The sequence below is a fragment of the Protopterus annectens genome, chromosome 6.part0 (assembly GCF_019279795.1).
Source record: "Protopterus annectens isolate FY-2018-M chromosome 6.part0, PAN1.0, whole genome shotgun sequence".
In the NCBI taxonomy this organism is placed as follows: domain Eukaryota; kingdom Metazoa; phylum Chordata; order Ceratodontiformes; family Protopteridae; genus Protopterus; species Protopterus annectens.
This window is the reverse complement of record NC_056737.1, coordinates 1,123,681,519-1,123,703,224: the sequence shown is the minus strand read 5'-3', so window position 1 is coordinate 1,123,703,224 and position 21,706 is coordinate 1,123,681,519. Positions and strand designations below refer to the sequence as shown.

General features: G+C 45.7%; 1 protein-coding gene across 1 annotated transcript in view; it reads right to left on the bottom strand.

Annotated features, from left to right (window-relative positions):
• Nucleotides 1-21,706, bottom strand: part of LY75 (lymphocyte antigen 75) — a 3,856,564-nt gene that overhangs the window by 3,220,439 nt on the left and 614,419 nt on the right. The window contains exon 6 of the mRNA XM_044074746.1: nucleotides 20,658-20,801. Coding sequence (XP_043930681.1) covers nucleotides 20,658-20,801 — 144 coding nt within the window. The remainder of the gene's footprint in view (nucleotides 1-20,657; nucleotides 20,802-21,706) is intronic.

The window sequence follows — 21,706 nt, the reverse complement described above, 5'->3', positions numbered from 1 at the left end:
TGGATTGTTTGTCTTTGATAATGCCCCCAACTTAGTGCAGAAGCATCCACAGTGATGGGCACTAATGGAGTGGGGATTAAAAAGGGACTGCTCAGAGTCAGGTTTGTGGTGTGCATCCATTAACTCAGGTGAAATCTACAAGTCTTGTATGTCTTTACCAACTAAGATATATGATCTTTCAACTAACTACACTGAACTTTCAGTGTTCACTGGACTATTGTCATGTAATGTCTGGCATTTGAAACCATATAAATAGTTGCTGCCATTAAGTCCCAAAGTAGGGACTGATGAGCCTTTGGTAACTGATTCACTGTATTTTGCAAGGGATAAATACTGTCCTACAAAAAAAGGCTATGAGGATAGACTTTCTAGTGTGCATCCAATGACTGTTTGCATGTGAGACAGCTCCATCTGGGATGGTGTGATTCCTAAAAACTGGAACAGACTGATGAGAGATTCTCCAGTACGGTTAGACCATTTGAAGTGTGCATGTTTTCTTGGGGGGAGAGGTCAGCCATCTAGACAAGAAAATATTTTATCCCCAAAAGCCTCTAATTTACTGCAATCCCTGAGGGCCGAGATATGTCCAAACAGAAGTATCCAGAAATGTCAATGTCTGACTCCTATCCAGCAGTCTAGAAATCCCCTGGGCTTTAAAGCAATTTTTATGCACAGGAAAGTGTCCTGGATGTCCAGAGAATACACACAGTCTTATTCTAATCAACAGGACATGATGGACTACACTGTGACCATACAAAAGGATCCATCCAGGATAAAAAGATTAAGCTTTCTCAGACTGAGTACAGACTTGCAGTCCTTGACATTCTTTCATAGGTTTATAGATTCATAGGTAGGTACTAGGCTATCAGCCCAAGGGCCTATGTAAGCCTAGCCAACAAGGTTCCCTGGCTTACTCCACCCAAGAAAGTTATTTTCCTGTGCCACTGTCGAGCAGAGACACAGAAGTGATCCCTGGGGTGTATTTCCTATTTCCCTTCCACTCATCAAGATTTTTCTTGAAGAGTGCTAATAAAGAACTTTGCTTGACATAGATGAGTAGCCTGTTCCAGAGTATGGGAAGTCTCTCGGACAGGAATCTATCCCTCCAGAATGTCCTGTTTATTGTGGTGACAAGGTTTAGGTCCCTAGAGCATGTAGCTCAGAGGGATTGGGATTTCTTTAGGTGTAGCATGTCCAACAGCTCTGGGTTTGACATAGCTTTATATGTTAGGCAGAGATCACCTCGGAGTAGGCGATATGCTACGGAGTAAAGCTGGAGTTTTTTGAGGCGGTCAGTGTAGGGCATTTGTTTGAGCCCAGTAATCCTCTTTGTGAGGTACTTCTGTGGCCTTTCCAGCTGCTGCAGATGTCTTGTGAGGTACATTCCAAAAGGGGCGTTGTACTCTATAATGGGTCTAATAAGTGTCGAGTAGAGGGGAACAATGACCTCTTTTTTCCTGGATGAGAAACCTTTTATGATGAAGTGTGCCACGTAGAAGGACTTCCTGACTACTGTGGCAATGTGACTATCAAAGGAGAGACTACTGTCCACCTGGGTCCCAAGGTCTATTATCACACATTCGGTGTTAAGTAGATTGCTGCCTATGTGGAAGTTCATGGGTACAGAGTTTTTACCAAAGGGGATGTCACTGCACTTTTTGGCACTGAGCTTGAGGCCGTGGCTCTGACACCAGGCATCTGTCTCAGCGAGGCCCTTCTGTAGGATGTCCACATCATTTGGGGACTTGACTATGACTCCTAGTTTGCAGTCATCTGCGAACTTCATTAGCCAGAAGGCATCTGTGTTAGCCTGTACTTCAGAGAAGTAGATACCAAACAGGAGAGGTCCCAGGATGGAACCCTGTGGTACTCCACTTGTCACTGCTTTGAGGTCAGATTTGGAGTCTACAACTTTTACAGTGTGGGTTCTGTCAGTGAGCCAGTTGGCAACCCATCTTGTGACGTAGGGATTTATATCTAGTTTAGTGAGTTTAGCTATAATTCCAGAATGGGGGATGGTGTCAAAAGCCTTGGCGAGGTCAAGATAGGCTGTGTGAACAACCTTACCCTCATCTACGGCTTTGGTGACTGCTTCAAAGTCGTCGATCAGGTTCAGGAGGCATGATCTGCCTTTCACAAACCCTAACTGGGTGGGATCCAAAGTTTGGAGGTTACCAATGTCTTTGTTTATGAGTTCCATGATGATACATTCCATGGCCTTGCAGACCAGGCTCGTCAGGCTAATAGGTCGATAGTTCCCGAGATCAGTGGTGGCTCCCCCTTTGTGGAGTGGGACAACTGTTGCTGTGCGCCATTCAGTGGGCACAAAGCCTGATGCAAGACTATTACTGAACATGGTGCTTAAGTGGGGAGCCAGTTCGTTCTGAAGTTCATGTAAAACGCAGCCTGTGATATTGTCCGGTCCCAACGATGCTGTGTTTTTGGCTTTAGAGAGTGCCGCTTTTACCTGCGTAGTTGTGATTACAGGGACTCTGCATTCTTTCTGTACAGATATGGGCCCTTTAGTGGGTGGGGGGGTAAAGTTAGCACTGAACCTATCTGCCAGGATGTTGGCAATATCAGTTGGTTCTGTAATTTTCGTGCCTTTGTGCTGTAACTCAGAGCAGATCTGGGTGTTGCCATTGAGATTCTTGACATAGCTATAGAATGCTTTGTGGTTGTCCTTAGAATTAGTGGTGATTTTGTTTTCGTAGCTAGCTTTGGAGGATCTTATAAGGGATCTCAGCTTCTTACTGAGGCTGACCAGGGAGCTCCTCCACTCATGGGATTTTACTCTCTTATGCAACAGTTTCTTCCTTCTGTTGGAATTAAAAAGAACCTGGAGTAAAAACTGGATCCTTTTTGGTCTGGTGGGGCTCCTTATATTGCTCACCTCTGTAACAGATTTAACATTTTTTAGTGCACACACTTTACAGGGTTGGACTTCTGAGAAGGGGAGACAGTGGGGATAAGGAGAGCTGTGTAAAGGAATCATATAACTTCAAAACATTATTGCCCTAATCCATTTGTCTAATGTGATTGCAGCCATGTAGAGGACAGTTAGCCCCTGACTGCTTCCAGTGTGTGACCATCAGACAAGGCCACTGGAATTAGACTGCTGCCTACTTTATGAAGGATATCTCTAGTTCCATCAGCTTTTACCTCCTCTGGACTGGTGACCATTTTGAAAATTGCTGCAACTGTGGAGGGCCCTCCCACAACTTCTATTATTCTTTGTCCACTGATGATATTAGAACCACATTTGAGGTGGGTTATGATGTATTTGGGACTACAGACATTAAGGATTTTCAAATTTCAGACAGGATGTTATTATCCTCTTCCAGTTTCTTCAGTTTAACTTTAACTTCAAGGGCAAAGAGCAATGGCCAGTTAAAAACAGCACCGAGAAAGGTCACACTGATATCCTCAGAGAAATCTGTAAAACACAGACAGATATGACAGTGAATCCATACTGCCCATGCGATTACATGCTGTGCTTTCCTTCACCACTGCAAAATTATGAGTCAAGCGCATTGTGAGATTAGCGACAGATGTCACAGTCACCACCTGAAACCATAATGTAAATTTAACATTTCCATCCTGATGACCTTCCAGTGATTTGTTTATTTCATCAGACAGTTCTCAAAGAAAAAACAGCATGTTCAAGACAGTTCACCACCCTCAAAGAGAATGTGGAGGACATATAAACTTGCCTCCCAAATCAATCCCTCACATGGATGTTTTAATCCATGGGATGAACAGCACTAGCCTGTGGTGTGGGAGCCCTTTTAAAAACTGCACCACTGCAGAAGAATCTAGATCGGGAGTCTCGGTCTAGCATCCTACTTTTTGGGAGGTCAAAGGATCCCTTTCCATCCTCTTTGGGAAAAGTGCCACAACTGATAAGCTTGCAGTTATAGCATTTGTTTGGGACTTTTGCAGCAGTACTTGTTTTTGGTGATATTTTTTTATTGCAGCATCAGTTTTCCACTTATTTTGTGACAGTTTTTAGCCCTTTCTGTCTCTGTAGCAACGAGTATGCACTTCTGTAGCAGTTTAGAATGCTATTTCTGTGCCTGCATTATACCTTTCTACTGTCCACATTTTTGCAGAAAGTCCAGATTTTTCCCTCAGATTTTTTGTCTGATCCTCATAAAAAAAGAAGTTATGTACTCACCATAATGTTCCATATGAGTAGGTAACTTCATTTGTCTGCAACCTGTGGGTATAGGATCCGATTCGGATCCGAGCTGGCAGCTTTCCAAGCTAACAGATCCGAGCTCCAAGCTCCTCCCCCCTAACCATAATGCTCTGCCATCTCCCTCTAACCCTCAGATCAAATTTGCCAGAAAAAAAGGCAATAGGAAATTCTATAACCTAGAAATGGTTACAATACGTTCCAGTAATGTCAATTGAATGAAGACATGTTCTGATTCTTTGATAACGAACTAAGGGTCTGGGGGATGGAGGGCGGGTCGGTTGCAGACAAATGAAGTTACCTACTCAGATGGAACATTATGGTGAGTACATAACTTCTTTATCTGAAGTAGTTAACTTCATTTGCTCAGCAACCTGTGGGAAAGAGTCCCCTGCTACCAGCAACTTGGGAGGCCCTTATGGAAGGATATTCCGGAGCACTGCTGAGCCAAACGATGCACGTCCTCTGGATATTAAATCCAATTTATAGTGTGTAATAAAAGTATGAGGGGAAGCCTAAGTAGCTGCTGAGCAAATGTCATCCAAAGAAACCCTTGACCAGAAAGCAGCAGAAGTGGCCATAGATCGTGTAGAATGGGCTCGCACTCTCAGGGGCTCAGGACGACCAGAACTTTTGTAAGCTAGGAGAATGCATTGGGAAACCCATCTAGCTAAGGTTACTTTAGTGACTGGCTTCCCCAGACAGGATTTTGCAAAGGAAACAAAAAGGTGATCAGATTTTTGAAGATCTGCTGTTCTGTTTAAGTAAAAACGTAACTGTCTGTGAACATCCAGACAATGAAGTCTGTATTCTCCTTTGTTTTGGAAATTTGGAAAAAAGACAGGTAGATTGATGGACTGGTTGATGTTGGCTTCTGAAGCCACTTTGGGCAAAAAAGAGGGATTAGTCCTGAGGGAGACCCCATCTTTATGAAAGATGATGTAGGGAGGTTTACTGCAAAGAGCATGAAGCTCCAATATCCTTCTAGCAGAAGTAATGGCAATCAGGAAGGCCGTCTTCCAGGATACATATTTTAAGTCGACTGAAGCTGCGGGTTCAAAAGAAGGCCCAGTCAGAGCTTGAAGAACTAGGGTAAGATCCCATGGAGGCACTGGATCTTTAATAGGGGGTCTTAACAAAAAGGTTCCTTTCATGAATGTTTTGCATATCTTGGAGGACGCTAGAGGCCCTGAACTGTTTCCAACGTGGTAGTGGGAAATAGCTGCCAACTGAACTTTAATAGTAGAAGCACTAGCTCCTTGATCAAAGGTATGCGAAAGAAAGTCTAGAACTGCTGGGATAGGAGCTGTGAAGGGGTCTAAGTTCCTGTGCTCCGCCCAGACAGAGAAACGTTTCCATTTACTCTTGTAGATTTTCCTGGTAGACGGTTTATGGGCGGCCACCAGGATGGCCTTAACCGAAGAAGATATACCGGGAGTCCTAGCCATTAAGGGAACAGGATCAACCAAGCTGAGAGTTTGAGGTAGTCCAGATTGGGGGTCTTCAATCCTAAAGCATGATAGATCAGATCCGGATTGCGATCTACAATCCAGGGAGGATGTACTAGATGAGACCGCAGGTACGGGAACTAGGTTTGACGAGGCCAGAATGGGGCTATGAGGATAACTCTGCTCCCCAACTGACGAGCTTTCTGCAAGAACTTTTTCATCAATGGAAGAGGAGGATAAGCATACAGAAGACCGGATGGCCAAGCATGAACTAGAGCATCTCTGGGGGCTTCCCTTGGTGGGGGAATCAGAGTGAAGAACTCGCTGCACTTTGTGTTCGAAGGCGAGGCGAAGAGATCACAGCAAGGTCGACCCCATTGGAGGAAGATTTGTTTCACTACTGCTGGGTTCAGAGACCAGTGGTAAGGTGAGAGGATTGTTTGACTCAACCTGTCCGCCAAGATGTTTGACGAACCCGGGATGTGCATTGCTATGAGAAAGCGGTTGGTGGATATCACCCATTCCCATACTCTCATTGCCTCCCTGTAAAGTGGATAGGATCTGGTTCCTCCCTGTTTGTTTATGTACCAGACTACCGACATGTTGTCTGTTTGAAGTGCAATAGTTCCTGAAGGGAGAAGGGGATGGAGAGCCAGCAACGCTAGAAGCACCGCCCTCATCTCCAGGACACTGATATGGAGTGAGGTCTCTGTGAAAGTCCACGTGCCTTGGACGGATCTGCCCATTCAATGCCCCCCCCACCTCAGGAGAGATGCGTCCGTGGTCACCGTGACTTGAGGAGGGGGTATAACAAAGGGGCGGCCTTCTCGAAGATCTCTGGAGCGGAGCCACCAAAGAAGCGACTCCCTGCAAATCCTGCTGAGAGGAATAGGTGTAGACAGGGGGTGAAGAAGAATGGACCATTGAACTTGTAATGTCCATTGAAGGATCCTCATCTTCAGGTGAGCGAAGGGCGACAGATTGATGGCCGCTGTCATGGATCCCAGGGCCCTCAGGATAAGTTCCGCTGGGGGAGCTGACGATTGTAATTGGTCTAGAATGTGAAGGCTTAGACTGCTAAGTCTGTCCGCTGTCAGAAAGACTCTGGATTTAGTAGTGTCTATCCTGGCCCCTATGAATTCCAAAATTTGAGTAGGTTGAAGGGAGGACTTCTGGTGGTTTATCGTGATCCCTAGGTGGCAGGCTAGGTGTAAGAAGTAGTCCCTGCCTGAGCAGAGTTGATGCCTGGTGGGGGCGGATAGGAGCCAGTGGTCCAGGTACAGAAAGACCTGTATTCCCTGAAGCCTCAGGTGGGCCCCTACAACTGCCATGACCTTGGTAAACACCTTAGGGGCTGTGGTGAGACCGAAGGGTAGGACCCTGAACTGATAATGGCTGGCTCCCAGCCAAAAGCGGAGGAACCTTCTGGATGGTCTATCCATCAGAATGTGGTAGTACGCATCCTTGAAGTCTATCGAGCACATCCAGTCGTTCTCCTGCAAAAGTGGGAGAATGGATTAAATAATGACCATCCGGAATTTTTCTTTGGCGACTGACAGGTTCGGTGTTGACAGGTCGAGAATGGGTCATAAGTCCCCCGTCTTTTTTGGCACCAAAAAGAACCTGGAGTAAAAGCCTGATCCAGATTGTTCGGGGGGGACGCGGTGGATAGCTCTTTTTCTTAGCAGCCCTCGAATTTCTGATGCTGCTGCTTCCCTCTGATCGGGTGGGACATCAGGGAGTTTTGTTGATCGGGGAGGGTGAGATAGGAAAGGAATTGAATAGCCTCTGGATATGATTCGGAGCACCCAGCGATCTGTCGTAATGGACTCCCATTTCGCTAGGTATTCCGAGAAGTGCCCCCCGACTGCTTCCAGAGAGGAGCAGTCGGGCAGCCCCTCAGGGCTGCTGCGTGAGTCGATCCAAAAAAGGTTCTCTCGACCCAAAATTCTTCGGACCCCCTCTGCCCCTGGGCCGGCATCCACCCTGTCCTCCTCTGCCTCTGAAGGATGAGGGATCCAGAGCGAAACGTGATTGTTGAGCTTTCCGGAACCACATCTTCTTCTGTCCTCTTTGGTTCCTGGAGTATGACCTCTGAGGAGCCGAGAAGCGGATCCCAACGGCAGACAACGTCTTCCCGTCTTTCTCACTCTGGAGGAGCATATCGTGGAGAGTTTTGCCGAAGAGAGTAGAACCGTCAAAAGGGGCGTTTGCGAAGGACGCCTTGAAGGGTTCTGCAAAGTCGCAGAGACGGAGCCAGGCCTGTCTACGTAAGACGATGCCCATTCCGCTAGCTCTAGCCATTCCCTCTGTAGCGTGGGAGAGAAGCCGCATAGATGTTTTGGTGATTGACATGAGAGTGGCCATTCGAGCCGAGAAGGTCCGCTTGCCCTTGGCGACATGGACTCTGGGGGAGACCCAGCGTACTCTTTAATCAGGTCCCGCTGGAGCCGAATCACATGTGCCATATAATTCAGTGACCTTACAGAGAAGGTCGCTGAAGAGAACATCCGCTTTCCCAAACAGTCCATCATCCGAGACTCCTTGTCTGAAGGATGCACCAAGGAGCTCTCCTGTGCTAATTCCTTTTTAGTGGCAGCCGCCACCACCATGGCATCCACTGGGACACCCTTGCTCCAAACTGTCCTGTCCGTGGGAGGGCTGAGAATCCTGTCCGGTCTCTTGGGTATTGGCTCAACAGTGTCTGGCTCCTTCCATGCCCTGGTAGTTATGAGGTCTACCAGGGGGTCGGCGGGAAGGGACACCCAAGAGATAGATGGGCCTGCGTCAAACGCCTCCAGAAACACAGACTCATCCGAGGAATTTTTTTGGGCAGACCACCCCCCTCTAATGCGTAACATTTCCATAATGTCTCCGAAGGAGACATCTTCTGGGGGGTGACCTTGGGGAACCTTCGCCTTCCTCTAAGTCTGTGTCCTCCATGAAGGACTCGGGTGAGTCCAAGTGCCTCCTCTTGCACTTCCGTTTGCGAGGGACCTCCTCGGGGGGGTTGTCCGAAGAGGCCTCACCAACAATGTCCTGTTCCTCTTCGGGGATAATCTGGGACGTAGGCGCAGGCTGTCCCTGGGGCCGAATGATGGAGGAAAGGCTCGTCTGAGTGGGAATGGCAGGTGGATCCAAAGCAAGAGCCTGGGGCCTCGAATCCCTTGAAAGGACCCTCTCCACGACGTCAAATGCCGAGGGGGAACTGCTTTTCCTTGGATCCAAAAGCATTCCCCTTGGATCCGACGTGCAGATCGGTGCCGAAGGTGATCTGACCAGATACAAAAGGGTAGTGTGCCCCGACCTTAATGGAGCCGAACGCCCGCTGACCCCTCCGGATCCGACGTTCAGCTCACGGCCCTGAGAGCTCGGATCTGACAGACTCGAGGGTACAGTTGGCACCGAAGTAGATAACACTGTCAGCGCTGACCCTACCCCGGCTCCGAAGCTAGTCGGATGCGACAGCTCCGAATCCTGAAAGCGGGTCGGAGAAGGAGCAATGGGGGTGAAAAAAGGTGGGGGGCAAGAGCACTCCCATCTGCATCTGGGACTGGAGAAATCGACACATCATCCGGTCCATATCTGCGTCCGATAAACTTCTGGTGGATCTAGATGAGGCCACCAAAGCCGGCCAGGAAGGCCGCCTGGATGACCTCGAGGGTGACCGGGTCTCCTCCTCCGGCTCCGGGGAGAACCGTGGAGAACGGAGTCAGGAGGGGGAAGGCCCAGAGACCTTAAAGGGAGAGGCAAGCTGTTTAGACGGCGGTGCCGAAGGGGTCGAGTCGAACCGCCTCTTATGACTGCGATGCCTTTCGTTCTCTCTCTCCCTATCCCTTCTATCCTTTTTTCTGCCGTCCCTTTCCTCCTGGGCTAGTGAGGGAGGGTGACTCCCGGTTAGGGGATCAGGAGCGGCAGGGGGGCAGCTGCAGCCGCGGATGGCACTACCGAGGAGGACGAAGCAGAGTCCGGGGGCAAAAGGCCCGCCAGAATAAGCTTTAACCTCCTATCTTTCAAAGCCCTGGGGTTGAAGGCTGCACAAATAGTGCAGCCCGAGGAGAGGTGATCAACCCCCAGGCACAGAACACACCGAGTGTGGCCATCCGCTGGGGACAGCTTATGGCCACACTCGGTACATTTAGAGAAAATGGCTTTAGGGCCTTCAGTCATTGTAAAAGAAGAAAAGGAAAAGTAGGCCCACAAGCACACACCTTCACACACGCAGAGGGGGGAGGGGAATAAATCTAACTTAACCAAAGGTTAAAAGAACTACCCAAAAAAGACTAGAAAGATAAGGGGAAGTTCACACACACAAGTTACAGAAATTTTTGACAGGAATTCAAGATTTAAATACTACACTTACAGTACTACGCTCGGAGCTCGTTCAGTGAAGCTTATGGAAGCCGCGGCCAACGAGATCTGAGGGTTAAAGGGAGATGGCAGGGCATTATGGGTAGGGGGAGGAGCTTGGATCTGTTAGCTTGGAAAGCTGCCGGCTCGGATCCGAATCGGATCCGATACCCACAGGTTGCTGAGCAAATGAAGTTAACTACTTCAGATTTTGTGGTTTTCTGGCAAGTCACTGAGGACTAAATTCACTAAATAATGACAGACATTTGAGTTTCAGACCACATTCTTCAGAAAATACATGGTAACACAAAACCTTTTATTTTAGCAATTTCTAAGTTTACAAGAGCGATATTTACAATGTGTCCTTATTTTGAGGCCTTTACACCCCCCATTATTTTTTGCTTTTTCCAGATATCTTGTGCTAAGGAGTTGAGAGGTATGGCTTACATATCTCTGTGGTGTTTCTTGTGCAGCCTAACTGCTCAAAATAACAAAGTCTATGACTTGAAATAAAATTGTTTGCTTACACTTTTCAACGGTAACCTAGGATGGATTCCAACTACGGAACACTACCTGTGTATGATGAAAACAAGCCTATGAAAGCTGGAATAATGAAATTATGGTTTGCACTGGGACTACTGCGCTAGAAAAAACAAATCATGCCCTTGTAGTTGTCCTGACACTGGTAGAACAAGAGAAACTGCAATGGAGACCAACAAAGGATATGAATACAAATTAATGGATGGCCATTTTAATAACTAGACTTTGATATTATGTTCTTGAGACAGGAAAAAGATCAGGTTTATGGGGCATCCTCATTAATTTTAATCAGATTATCTGAGACAGTGCAGTTTTTCTGACAGATTACCCGACTAATTCTGAGCAAACATATAATCAGATTCATAAAAATAATACTATTCTGAGATGCAGCTGACTGCTTTTACGATGTTAGATACTGCATGCTCTCAAGTAAAAGACAAATTAGCATTATTTAACATTTACCCCACTGAAGTCACCCTAAAGCACATTTTCATAGAAGAGGAGTAGCCCCTGCATCAGGCATTAAGTCAGAACATGACATGTTGCTGACATCAGAAATGAAGCAGCACATTGGACAGACAAATCAGCTTAGTGAAGCCAGCATTACTGGGCACAAATCTCTCAGACTAATATGCGAGGAGTTTCCTATGTGCTATATGTTACAGCTACTATCACTGGGCTAGAAACTGATAGAACAGAGGTATGCATGTTAAATACGAGCAAAATGTCTTAAGATATAGTAGAATTGCAACATAGTTTTATCTGCCAAAGATCTGGCTTTAAACGCAGACATTTCTGTAGATTCATAGATTCACATATAATTACTAGGCTAACAACCCAAGAGGGCCTTTTAAAGCCTAGCCAAGTTCCTCTACATGAGAACCAAACTCCATACCTTGTGTCAGTGAGGTAGACATCTTAACCATTAAGCCAAACCCCAAACCTAAACAAGAAATGCTTTCATAGGTTCAAAGGTAAGTTCTAGGCTAAATGCCCTTGTGGGCCAATTTCCCATTCAAAGGTGAGAATCAAACTCTATACCATATGTGAGATAAACATAGTGCTAAAAACCACACTGTACTAGAATCTTGTGGATAACATGTAACTGATACTGCATGCACACTGGTGAAAACAGCTGTACCAGTAAATTCCATCAGTGTGAAAAGCAAAAAATGCTAAAAACTTGTGACTCTGGTAGTAGGATTTTCAGGCTTGGAGATGGAAAGTAGTGCATTCCACAAAGATATTGCAAATTTCAGTAAAGACAGACCACATTAAGTGTGCTACTGAAACAGTACTAGTTCCAATCTAGATATCTTTGAGTAAATGTCTTTAAAAAGGATGGGAACAGTCCTGGACATAGACAATGACTGTGAAGGCTGCCAGCCTAGCCAGATAGAATTATAGATAATTTTGTCATTTGTAAATATAAATGTTGAAACACAGGCTTGTTTTCTTAAATGAAAGAATATGCTGTGAAATGCTGAACTTCAAAAAAAATGTAACAACATTGCCCTCTGCTGTAAAGAAAGCTAAGACAAGCATTTCATGTCTGTCCTTTGAAGTTAAAACTACTTCACGTCTGTCCTTTGAAGTTAAAGATTCGGAGTCATTCCGTCTGGGCTAGCACATTCTTTCTATTGTTTAAACAAAGAGTTAGATTGCTAGATTTAAACATGCAAATGTATTTTTATTGCTCTGGTTTCTGTCTAGGTGTAAAATAATGTAGATGCAGTTTCTGTTGGCCTGGGAACCCCATGAATGGTGAAGAATGATGTAATGTTTATCAGAACTGCAATTTCAATTTAAACAGAGAGAACCAGAGATTATTAAGCAATTTTTGTCTTGACCATCCAGCTCAAAGCAGTGTCTTGCTCATATGTAAGTTATCTTAGACTTGTGTTTCTTTTAGATATAGCTAGAAACTAGAAAGATTAGAATAAGTGTTTTTCTGTAATGTCAGATCTGTACTACTGAATTATTTTAAGCATTTCTCTGTGATCTCTGAACTCTTGACAAGCACCATGTAGTAAGAAGTATTGTCTTGTGTTTTTATTATTATTAAATATTTTAAAACCTTTCAACTGTGGCTGTTTTGTGTAGAGATAAGTTAAGCTCTAAGAGTACACTGCATGTACATAAGGATCCTGTACCAAGTCACTCTAATAAGCCTTGACTGTTTAGTCATACTACCAATTGGATAATACTACTGCACAGTAATAATTGGACACCATTTTAAGGGCCTTTGAGTAGTTGAAATCTGGACCTTATAGCTGTGCTAGTGGGGAGTCTTACTGGGAACTTGGAGAACAAGGGAGCGACCAGCCCCGGACTGACTGTGATCATTGTGTGCCCTTAAGGGAAATTGCACTTTACTGTGTGTATTTGTTATCATTTCCTCATACATGGGACGTCCTCTCTGGTGTTAGTGGTGAGGACTGAGGCTCCTTAATTCCTGGGCCAGGGCATGGGTGTCATGTTTGTGGTGGCAGTGATGGGATATCCACATCATATATTAATTATTTGGCAAATACTAATTGGCTTGTAGTGGTGTGGGTAGAGTGAATCCTATAGCTTGTATACAGTGAGCTTTGAAGGTGTTTTTGTACTCAAACAGCCACGCAGTGAATACTCATTCAGATCACAATTTTTATTTCTTTTGTTAGCTTAGTTAGTCAGGGTGAGCAAGCAGCATGTCAGCAGAGGAGTATGGAAAGCTGAAAAGGAGCCAGCTGGCAGAGATGTGCCAGGCTAGGGGATTCGTGCATGGAAACCTGACTAAGGCAGACCTGACTGCAGCTTTGGTTACAGCTGCATCAGAACACAGAAACCAAGAGGACAATCAGACTGGCAGTGGAGATGTAATACCCTCGGAGAATGGACAGCTCAACCCTTCTGCAGTGGACTTAGAAATCCAGCTGGAGCTAAAGATACTTGATTTGGAGGCCAGGCATGTGGAATTAGAAGCAGCTGAGATACTGAGGCATCTAGAGAGTGAGGAGAATGAGAAACTGCTATGCCTAGAAGCTGAGGAAAAAGGCAGAGGCAGCATGAGAAGGAGATGCTGACTCTTCGCCAGAGTCATGGAGGTAATGGGGAAGGGAGTTACTGGACCCGAGAAGCACAAAAGTCAGTAAATTTTTTCCGCAGTTTAAAGAGGGGGATAATTTTGACAGTTTCATTCATATGTTTGAGAGGGTATGTAAACAGTATGAAGTTGACCAAGGGCTCTGGGTACGGTTCTTGACCCCCTTACTCCACAGTAAAGCTGTAACTGTACTGTCTAAAATGTCTGACGTTGTATGTTTTGATTATACTTCTGTAAAAAATTGTTGATAAGAGTTTTTTTAAGCTAATACCTGAACCGTATAGGAAACGGTTTCGTGAGCATAGATGCAAGGCAGATGAAAGTGTGTGTGAATATGTTGCTGAATTGAGCACTTATTTACATACGTGGTTGAATGGATGTCAGGTCACCACTTTTGAAGGGCTGGCAGACCTTTTGGTGAGGGAACAAGCCCTTAGCACTTTGCCTGAGGACATGAGGATCTGTTTAGCTGATAGACAATGTGCTACTTCAGATGAGTTGGGGAAGAAGGGGGACCTATACCTGGCAAGCAGGGCAGCCCTGCACAGGAAGGGGACCTCCAGTACTGCGCATGTGTCTAAAGGAACCCATGGTGGGCAGCACAGATTGCCTCAACAGAATCTGCCAGTAGCAGGGGAAGCCGCTAGGCCAGGTACACATCCAGGAGCTAAGGTTAAATGTTTTGAATGCAACCAGTGGGGCCATGTGGCATACAGGTGTCCACAGAGGCAAGGTGGGGTACAAAAGGTGAGGGAGCCAGTAAGTGGGAAAGACAAAATGCCAAGAGTAGGCTGTCTTGAGACAACAGAAGTACTAAACTACCATCCTGCAGATGTCCTGAGAGGGAAGGATTTGGATGAGGCAGTACCATGTGCTTATGCAGTTAGACGCAGTCAGGCTAGGAGACAAGCTTGTGGGTCTGGTAGCCTGGGGGAGACCCAGACAGACTGCATACTTGCAGCCAAAACTGGTGAAGGTGGTTACTTCAGGGAGGGAGCTACTCTGTAGCAGTGAGACTGATGGTGAGCCACAGCTGTTTGGGGTTATTGATGGTCCCTTGGACAGAGTGACTGCAAAGGTAGAGGTGAGTAGTAGTACCCAGGTAGAAGGATTTGGATGAGGCAGTACCATGTGCTTATGCAGTTAGACGCAGTCAGGCTAGTACACAAGCATGTGGGTCTGGTAGCCTGGGGGAGACCCAGACAGACTGCATACTTGCAGCCAAGACTGGTGAAGGTGGTTACTTCAGGGAGGGAGCTACTCTGTAGCAGTGAGACTGATGGGTGAGCCACAGCTGTTTGGGGTTACTGATGGTCCCTTGGACAGAGTGACTGCAAAGGTAGTAGTGAGTAGTAGTACCCAGGCGGAAGGATTTGGATGAGGCAGTACCATGTGCTTATGCAGTTAGACGCAGTCAGCCTAGTAGACAAGCATGTGGGTCTGGTAGCCTGGGGGAGACCCAGACAGACTGCATACTTGCAGCCAAGACTGGTGAAGGTGGTTACTTCAGGGAGGGAGCTACTCTGTAGCAGTGAGACTGATGGGTTGCCACAGCTGTTTGGGGTTACTGATGGTCCCTTGGACAGAGTGACTGCAAAGGTAGAGGTGAGTAGTAGTACCCAGGTGGAAGGATTTGGATGAGGCAGTACCATGTGCTTATGCAGTTAGACGCAGTCAGGCTAGTAGACAAGCATGTGGGTCTGGCTGGGGGAGACCCAGACAGACTGCATACTTGCAGCCAAGACTGGTGAAGGTGGTTACTTCAGGGAGGGAGCTACTCTGTAGCACTGAGACTGATGGGTGAGCCACAGCTGTTTGGGGTTACTGATGGTCCCTTGGACAGAGTGACTGCAAAGGTAGTAGTGAGTAGTAGTACCCAGGCGGAAGGATTTGGATGAGGCAGTACCATGTGCTTATGCAGTTAGACGCAGTCAGCCTAGTAGACAAGCATGTGGGTCTGGTAGCCTGGGGGAGACCCAGACAGACTGCATACTTGCAGCCAAGACTGGTGAAGGTGGTTACTTCAGGGAGGGAGCTACTCTGTAGCAGTGAGACTGATGGGTTGCCACAGCTGTTTGGGGTTACTGATGGTCCCTTGGACAGAGTGACTGCAAAGGTAGAGGTGAGTAGTAGTACCCAGGTGGAAGGATTTGGATGAGGCAGTACCATGTGCTTATGCAGTTAGACGCAGTCAGGCTAGTAGACAAGCATGTGGGTCTGGCTGGGGGAGACCCAGACAGACTGCATACTTGCAGCCAAAACTGGTGAAGGTGGTTACTTCAGGGAGGGAGCTACTCTGTAGCAGTGAGACTGATGGTGAGCCACAGCTGTTTGGGGTTATTGATGGTCCCTTGGACAGAGTGACTGCAAAGGTAGAGGTGAGTAGTAGTACCCAGGCTGACAGTGAGGCATCACTGTCAGAGGGTGCCAGACTTCCTGTGGAAGGGGAGCTAGGAAGGGTTACAAGGAGAGAGTTGACACAGGCTCAGCTCTCAGACCCTACATTGCAAGGCCTGAGGCAGGTAGCTAGGGAGGCACCTGATTCTCAAGGAAAGGGGGAATCTGTATACTGGGACAAAGGGTTACTATACAGACAGTGGACCCCTGAGGGAGGGCTAGAAGGTGAGAGAGTACAGCATTTGGTAGTGCCTAGAGCCTACCATCTGGCGCTTCTAGCCATAGCCCATGATATTCCCTTTGCAGGTTATATGGGCATAAAATGTACAAAGAGGTGTATTATGCAGAACTTCTATTGGCCTGGAATTTCCAGAGATGTAACAGGGTACTGCAAGACCTGTGAGCAGTGCCAAAAGGTAGGCAAGGCAGGAGGCAAAGTGAGAGCTCCTTTGATACTTTTGCCTGTGACTGAGGAGTTATTTCAGAGGGTAGCTATGGATATTGTGGGTCATCTGAGTACACCAAGTTCCACAGGAAAAAGTATATCCTAGTGGTAGTGGATTATGCTACACGATACCCTGAGGCAGTAGCTTTGTCCTCCATTGAGGCAGAGATTGTGGCAAATGCTTTGTTAGAGATTTTCAGCAGGGTAGGTTTCCCAAAAGAAATACTGACTGACAGAGGAGCCAATTTCATGTCAGACCTGCTGGCTTGTCTGTGGAAGTCTTGCAGGGTGAAGCACATGAAGACCACCCCCTACCATCCCCAGACTAATGGTCTTGTTGAGACGTTAAACTCAAATATTTGCCCCATCTGTTGTTTGATTACAGAGAAGTTCCCCAGGAATCCACAGGTTTTTCACCCTTTGAGTTGCTGTATGGGCATAGGGTGAGGGGACCTCTAGACTTAATTTGAGATGAGTGGGAAGGTGAGTGGGAGTCTCACAAGGAGTCTGTTGTAGCATACGTCCTAAACCTCAGGACAAGACTCGGGGAACTCATGGGCTTGGCCCAGGAAAACCTGGCAGAAGCCCAACAACAGAAAAAGGTGTGGTATGACAGGAATGCTCGAGCTAGAGAGTATGCTGTGGGGCAGCAGGTAATGGTTATCATTCCTGTCAGACACAACAAGCAGCTTGGGAGGGTCCCTACAAGGTGGGAAGAAAGGTAAGTGATGTTAACTACATGGTGGAACTGCTAGGCAGAAGGCAGGGGCACAAACTGTACCATGTTAACATGATGAAACCTTACCATGATAGGGAGGCCCTTGTGCTGAACATTTGCAGAGGATTGCAGGAGGAGTCTGAGGGAGATCTGAGGACTGATCTCCTCAGTGAGGCTCGGGCTGACACCTCAGTGGAAGGGGTAGCAATATCCCAGCAACTATCTCCTACCCAGGTTCGAGAAATCCGAGCAGTGCTGCAGGAATTTGGGGACATGTTCACTGGGAAACCAGGCAGGCCCCTTATAGAGTGCCCGATAAAGTCAAATAGACTCTGAAGGAGGAGGTACAGGAGATGTTGGAACTAGGGGTGATTCAAGAGTCCAACAGTCCCTGGGCCTCCCCAGAAGTGCTGGTGCCCAAGAAGGATGGCAGCACCAGGTACTGTGTGGACTACAGGAAATTAAATAGTCATACAGAGTCAGATGCTTACCCCATGCATGGGACAGATGAGGCCCTAGAGCAGCTGGGTGGGGCTAAGTATCTTACAACCATTGATCTTACCAAGGATTACTGGCAGGTGCCCTTGACTCCCAGTGCTAGAGAGAAGTCAGCCTTTGTGAATTCTTTTGGCTTGTATGAGTTCACAAAGATGCCCGTTGGGATGAAGAGTGCCCCAGTGACTTTCCAGAGGCTGGTAGATCGTATCCTAGCAGGAGGGTTTGCCCTTGCTTACCGAGATGATATTGCCATCTACAGCCATTCCAGGCCAGAGCACCTTCAGCTTGTCAGGGAGGTGCTGGGCAGACTACAGAGTGTAGGGTTGACCATTAAGCCGAGCAAATGTCAGGTGGGTATGGCGGAGGTCTCCTACCTAGGACATAGATTGGGGAGTGGTAGGATAAGGCCAGAACTTGCCAAAGTGGAAGCCATTCAGGCATGGCCTATACCTGTTACTAAAAAGCAGGTGAGAGCATTTTTAGGGACAGCAGGGTACTACAGAGAGTTTGTCCCCAGTTATAATACCATAGCTGCTCCCCTCACAGACCTGATAAGGAAGAACAGGCCAGATAACGTAGTGTGGACCCCAGAATGTGAGCAGGCATTCCAGAAGCTTAAAGAAGCTTTGTGAGGGACCCCCCTGTGTTAGCCAGTCCAGATTACAGCAAATAATCTGTTGTAAAGGGTGGATGCTTCAAACCATGGGGTGGGGGCTGTACTTAGCCAGATTTCTTCAGAGGGAGAAGAGCACCCAGTGGTTTATCTCAGTCATAGGCTCAATGCTATGCAGCTGTAGAAAAGGAATGTCTAGCTATAGGGTGGGCACTGCAGAAACTTCAGCCTTATCTGTATGGAAGGACATTCACTGTTATGATAGATCACACCCCCTAATATGGTTAAACAGAGCTAGCCAGCAAAATGCCAAGTTGCTAAGATGGAGCCTGGGGTTTCAAGCATATGATATGTCAGAGCAGCACCGCAGTGGGGTTAGCAATGCCAATACAGATGGGCTCTCAAGACAGGGAATGGGGTAGGTATACTCAGACCTGACCCTCTCAAGCAGCGTTTCTCAAGGGTCACTTGAAAAACTGGGGGGGGGGTGGAAATGTGAAGGCTGCCAGCCTAGCCAGATAGAATTTTATAGATAATTCTGTCATTTGTAAATATAAATGTTGAAATACAGGCTTCTTTTCTTAAATGAAAGAATATGCTGTGAAATGTTGAACTTCAAAAAAATGTAATAACATTGCCCTCTGCTGTTAATAAAGCTAAGACAAGTATTTCATGTCTGTCCTTTGAAGTTAAAATTACTTCATGTCTGTCCTTTGAAGTTAAATATTCGGAGTCATTCCATCTGGGCTAGTACATTCTTTATACTGCTTTAACCAAGAGGTAGATTGCTAGATTTAAACATGCAAATGTATTTTTATTGTTCTGGTTTATGCCTAGGTGTAAAAGAATGTAGATGCAGTTTCTGTTGGCCTGGGAACCCCAGGAAGGGTGAAGAATTATGTAATGTTTATCAGAACTGCAATTTCAATTTAAACAGAGAGAACCAGAGATTATTAAGCATTTTTTGTCTTGACCATCCAACTCACAGCACTGTCTTGTTCATATGTAAGTTATCTTAGACTTGTGTTTTCTTTTAGAAATAGCTAGAAACTAGAAAGATTAGACTAAGTGTTTTTCTGTGATGTCAGAACTGTACTACTGAATTATTTTAAGCATTTCTCTGTGATCTCTGAACTCTTGACTAGCACTGTATACTAAGAAGTATTGTCTTGTGTTTTTATTATTTATTATTAAATAATTTAAAACCTTTCAACTGTGGCTGTTTTGTGTAGAGATAAGTTAAGCTCTAAGAGTACATTGCATGTATACAAGGATCATGTACCAAGTCACTCTAATAAGCCTTGACTGTTTAGTCATACTACCAACTGGATAATGATATTGCACAGTAATAATTCGACACCCTTTTAAGAGCCTTTGAGTAGCTGGTAAATATTAGCTTGGTGGTGGCAAGGATTTCTACCGTATAATCTGGGTAAAAGGGGCACAGCTGGAGAACCCATCGGACCATGCGGCAAAAAAAGACTGAACTGGCGTCAGTCTCCATGACCGCTCTGGTATTCGGGCCGACTGGGACGCGGACTATACCCAATTGTCAGGACTGCAGCAAGGGAAGACGAAGAACATCCTGTGCCAGCCTTCCCCAGAAGTGTCTGTGTGGTTGTATAAACTCTTATCTCAAAGTGTGTGTGTGCCAGCTACCTGGGCAGGGACATGAAGCACTGGTTGGACAGAGAGGGTGCTGGAGATTTTAGCGTGCCAAGCTGGATGAGATCTGGACCCTATAGCTGTGCCAGTGGGGAGTCTTATTGGGGACCTAGAGAGCAAGGTAACGACCAGCCCTGGACTGACTGTGATCTCTGTGTGCTCTTAAGGGAAATTGCACTTTACTGTGTGTATTTGTTATCCTTTCCTCATATATGAGACATTCTCTCTGGTGTTAGTGGTGAGGACTGAGGCTCCTTGATTGCTGGGCCAGGGCACGGGCGTCACAACGACAAAGCAGTGAAGTTTTAATAAGCATATCTTGAATTCACTAAGCACTGACAGTACTGAGTCAACATTCTATATAAAGATCTTAAAGACAGTCACTGTGAGAGAGAAATTCTCAGAATTTCTGAGAATATAACCAGGGAGGAAAAGCAAAATGGTCCATTGTTCTTACTTTTATCAAACATTACAAACTGGATGTTTTTCTAGAGCCAGGACTGGCTTCACTAAAGCTGTTGTACAGAGCAACTTGGGACTCAGTTTCAGCTTCATTGAGCTCTGGCAAGTATACAATAACCTAACTGGAATTTTAAAAACAGGACTGTACCACATTTTGGATTCATTTGTAATCTTCATCCAAGCAAAAACAGAGTTAATCCAAAATAAAATTCTAAAAGATATGAATATGGAATACCTGATGACAACTCAGTCTGTAAGTCACTCTGCAGCTTTTTACAGATGTATGGAAACCTGGCATCACAGCTGTAGCTGAGCCATTTACCAGATGAAGTGATCATTCCACAGCTTGATCCATCTAAAACTGACACTCCTGGCATTCCTAGGACAACAAAGAAAACATGTATAAAATAAAGACGGGCAGACTCATAAGACTAGTTTCACTTCCATGACTACTGATCTTCATGTAATGCCTTATAGAATGTCCAAACTCTCAGCTACAATTCAACTGTAATTATATTTACAATACAAAGGTATGGCACATTTGTGTAAATACAAACTCCAATTTTCCTTATATACCTATTTTAGTACAAAAGATTATAAGCACTTGGAGATGCAACTGTTGTTATGAAGTACTGTCTTCCAAGGGTACTATAGCTACATATATGCTTTCAAATATCTGACACCTTTAACATTATTCAGACTCCTGCATGTAGGTTATGTGGTCATGTTGGATGTACATTACTGCACAGTATGGAAGTAAAAATGATGGTACAGCAGCACTAAATTTCATCCCTTGTCATCACATTGTACTTTTGAGTAACATATACAACATCAAAACAAATCAAAGTTAAACTAGAAATGAAGTAGAATAAGTATTCTGCTTCTGTATTAAAGAATGCTGCAGCTACAACCACAAGGAAATCTTTCTCCAGGGTAGTCTGTCTGATAACTGGAACTGTGGATCCAGAAACATGTACTTTAACTGCACAAAGATCCAATACATCTACAAACATAAAGAGTACAATACTGAGAAGCAAAGAGAATATTGCAGTGGTGAGGCTGAAGTTTCAGAGTTAACTATGAACCACAAAAAAAGTTGCCTTGTATCAGTTATTTCATCTTCATGAGTGAACAAGGTCCACTGAAAAGTATTGATGCTTATGTTACTAACATACAGAACTGAGCCAAAAACTGAGTATGGTGAGTAACGTGATTCATGATTCACCAGTAAGAAACAGGCTCTTGTGCGACAGAAACATTATACATGACAGATTGATGAAAAAA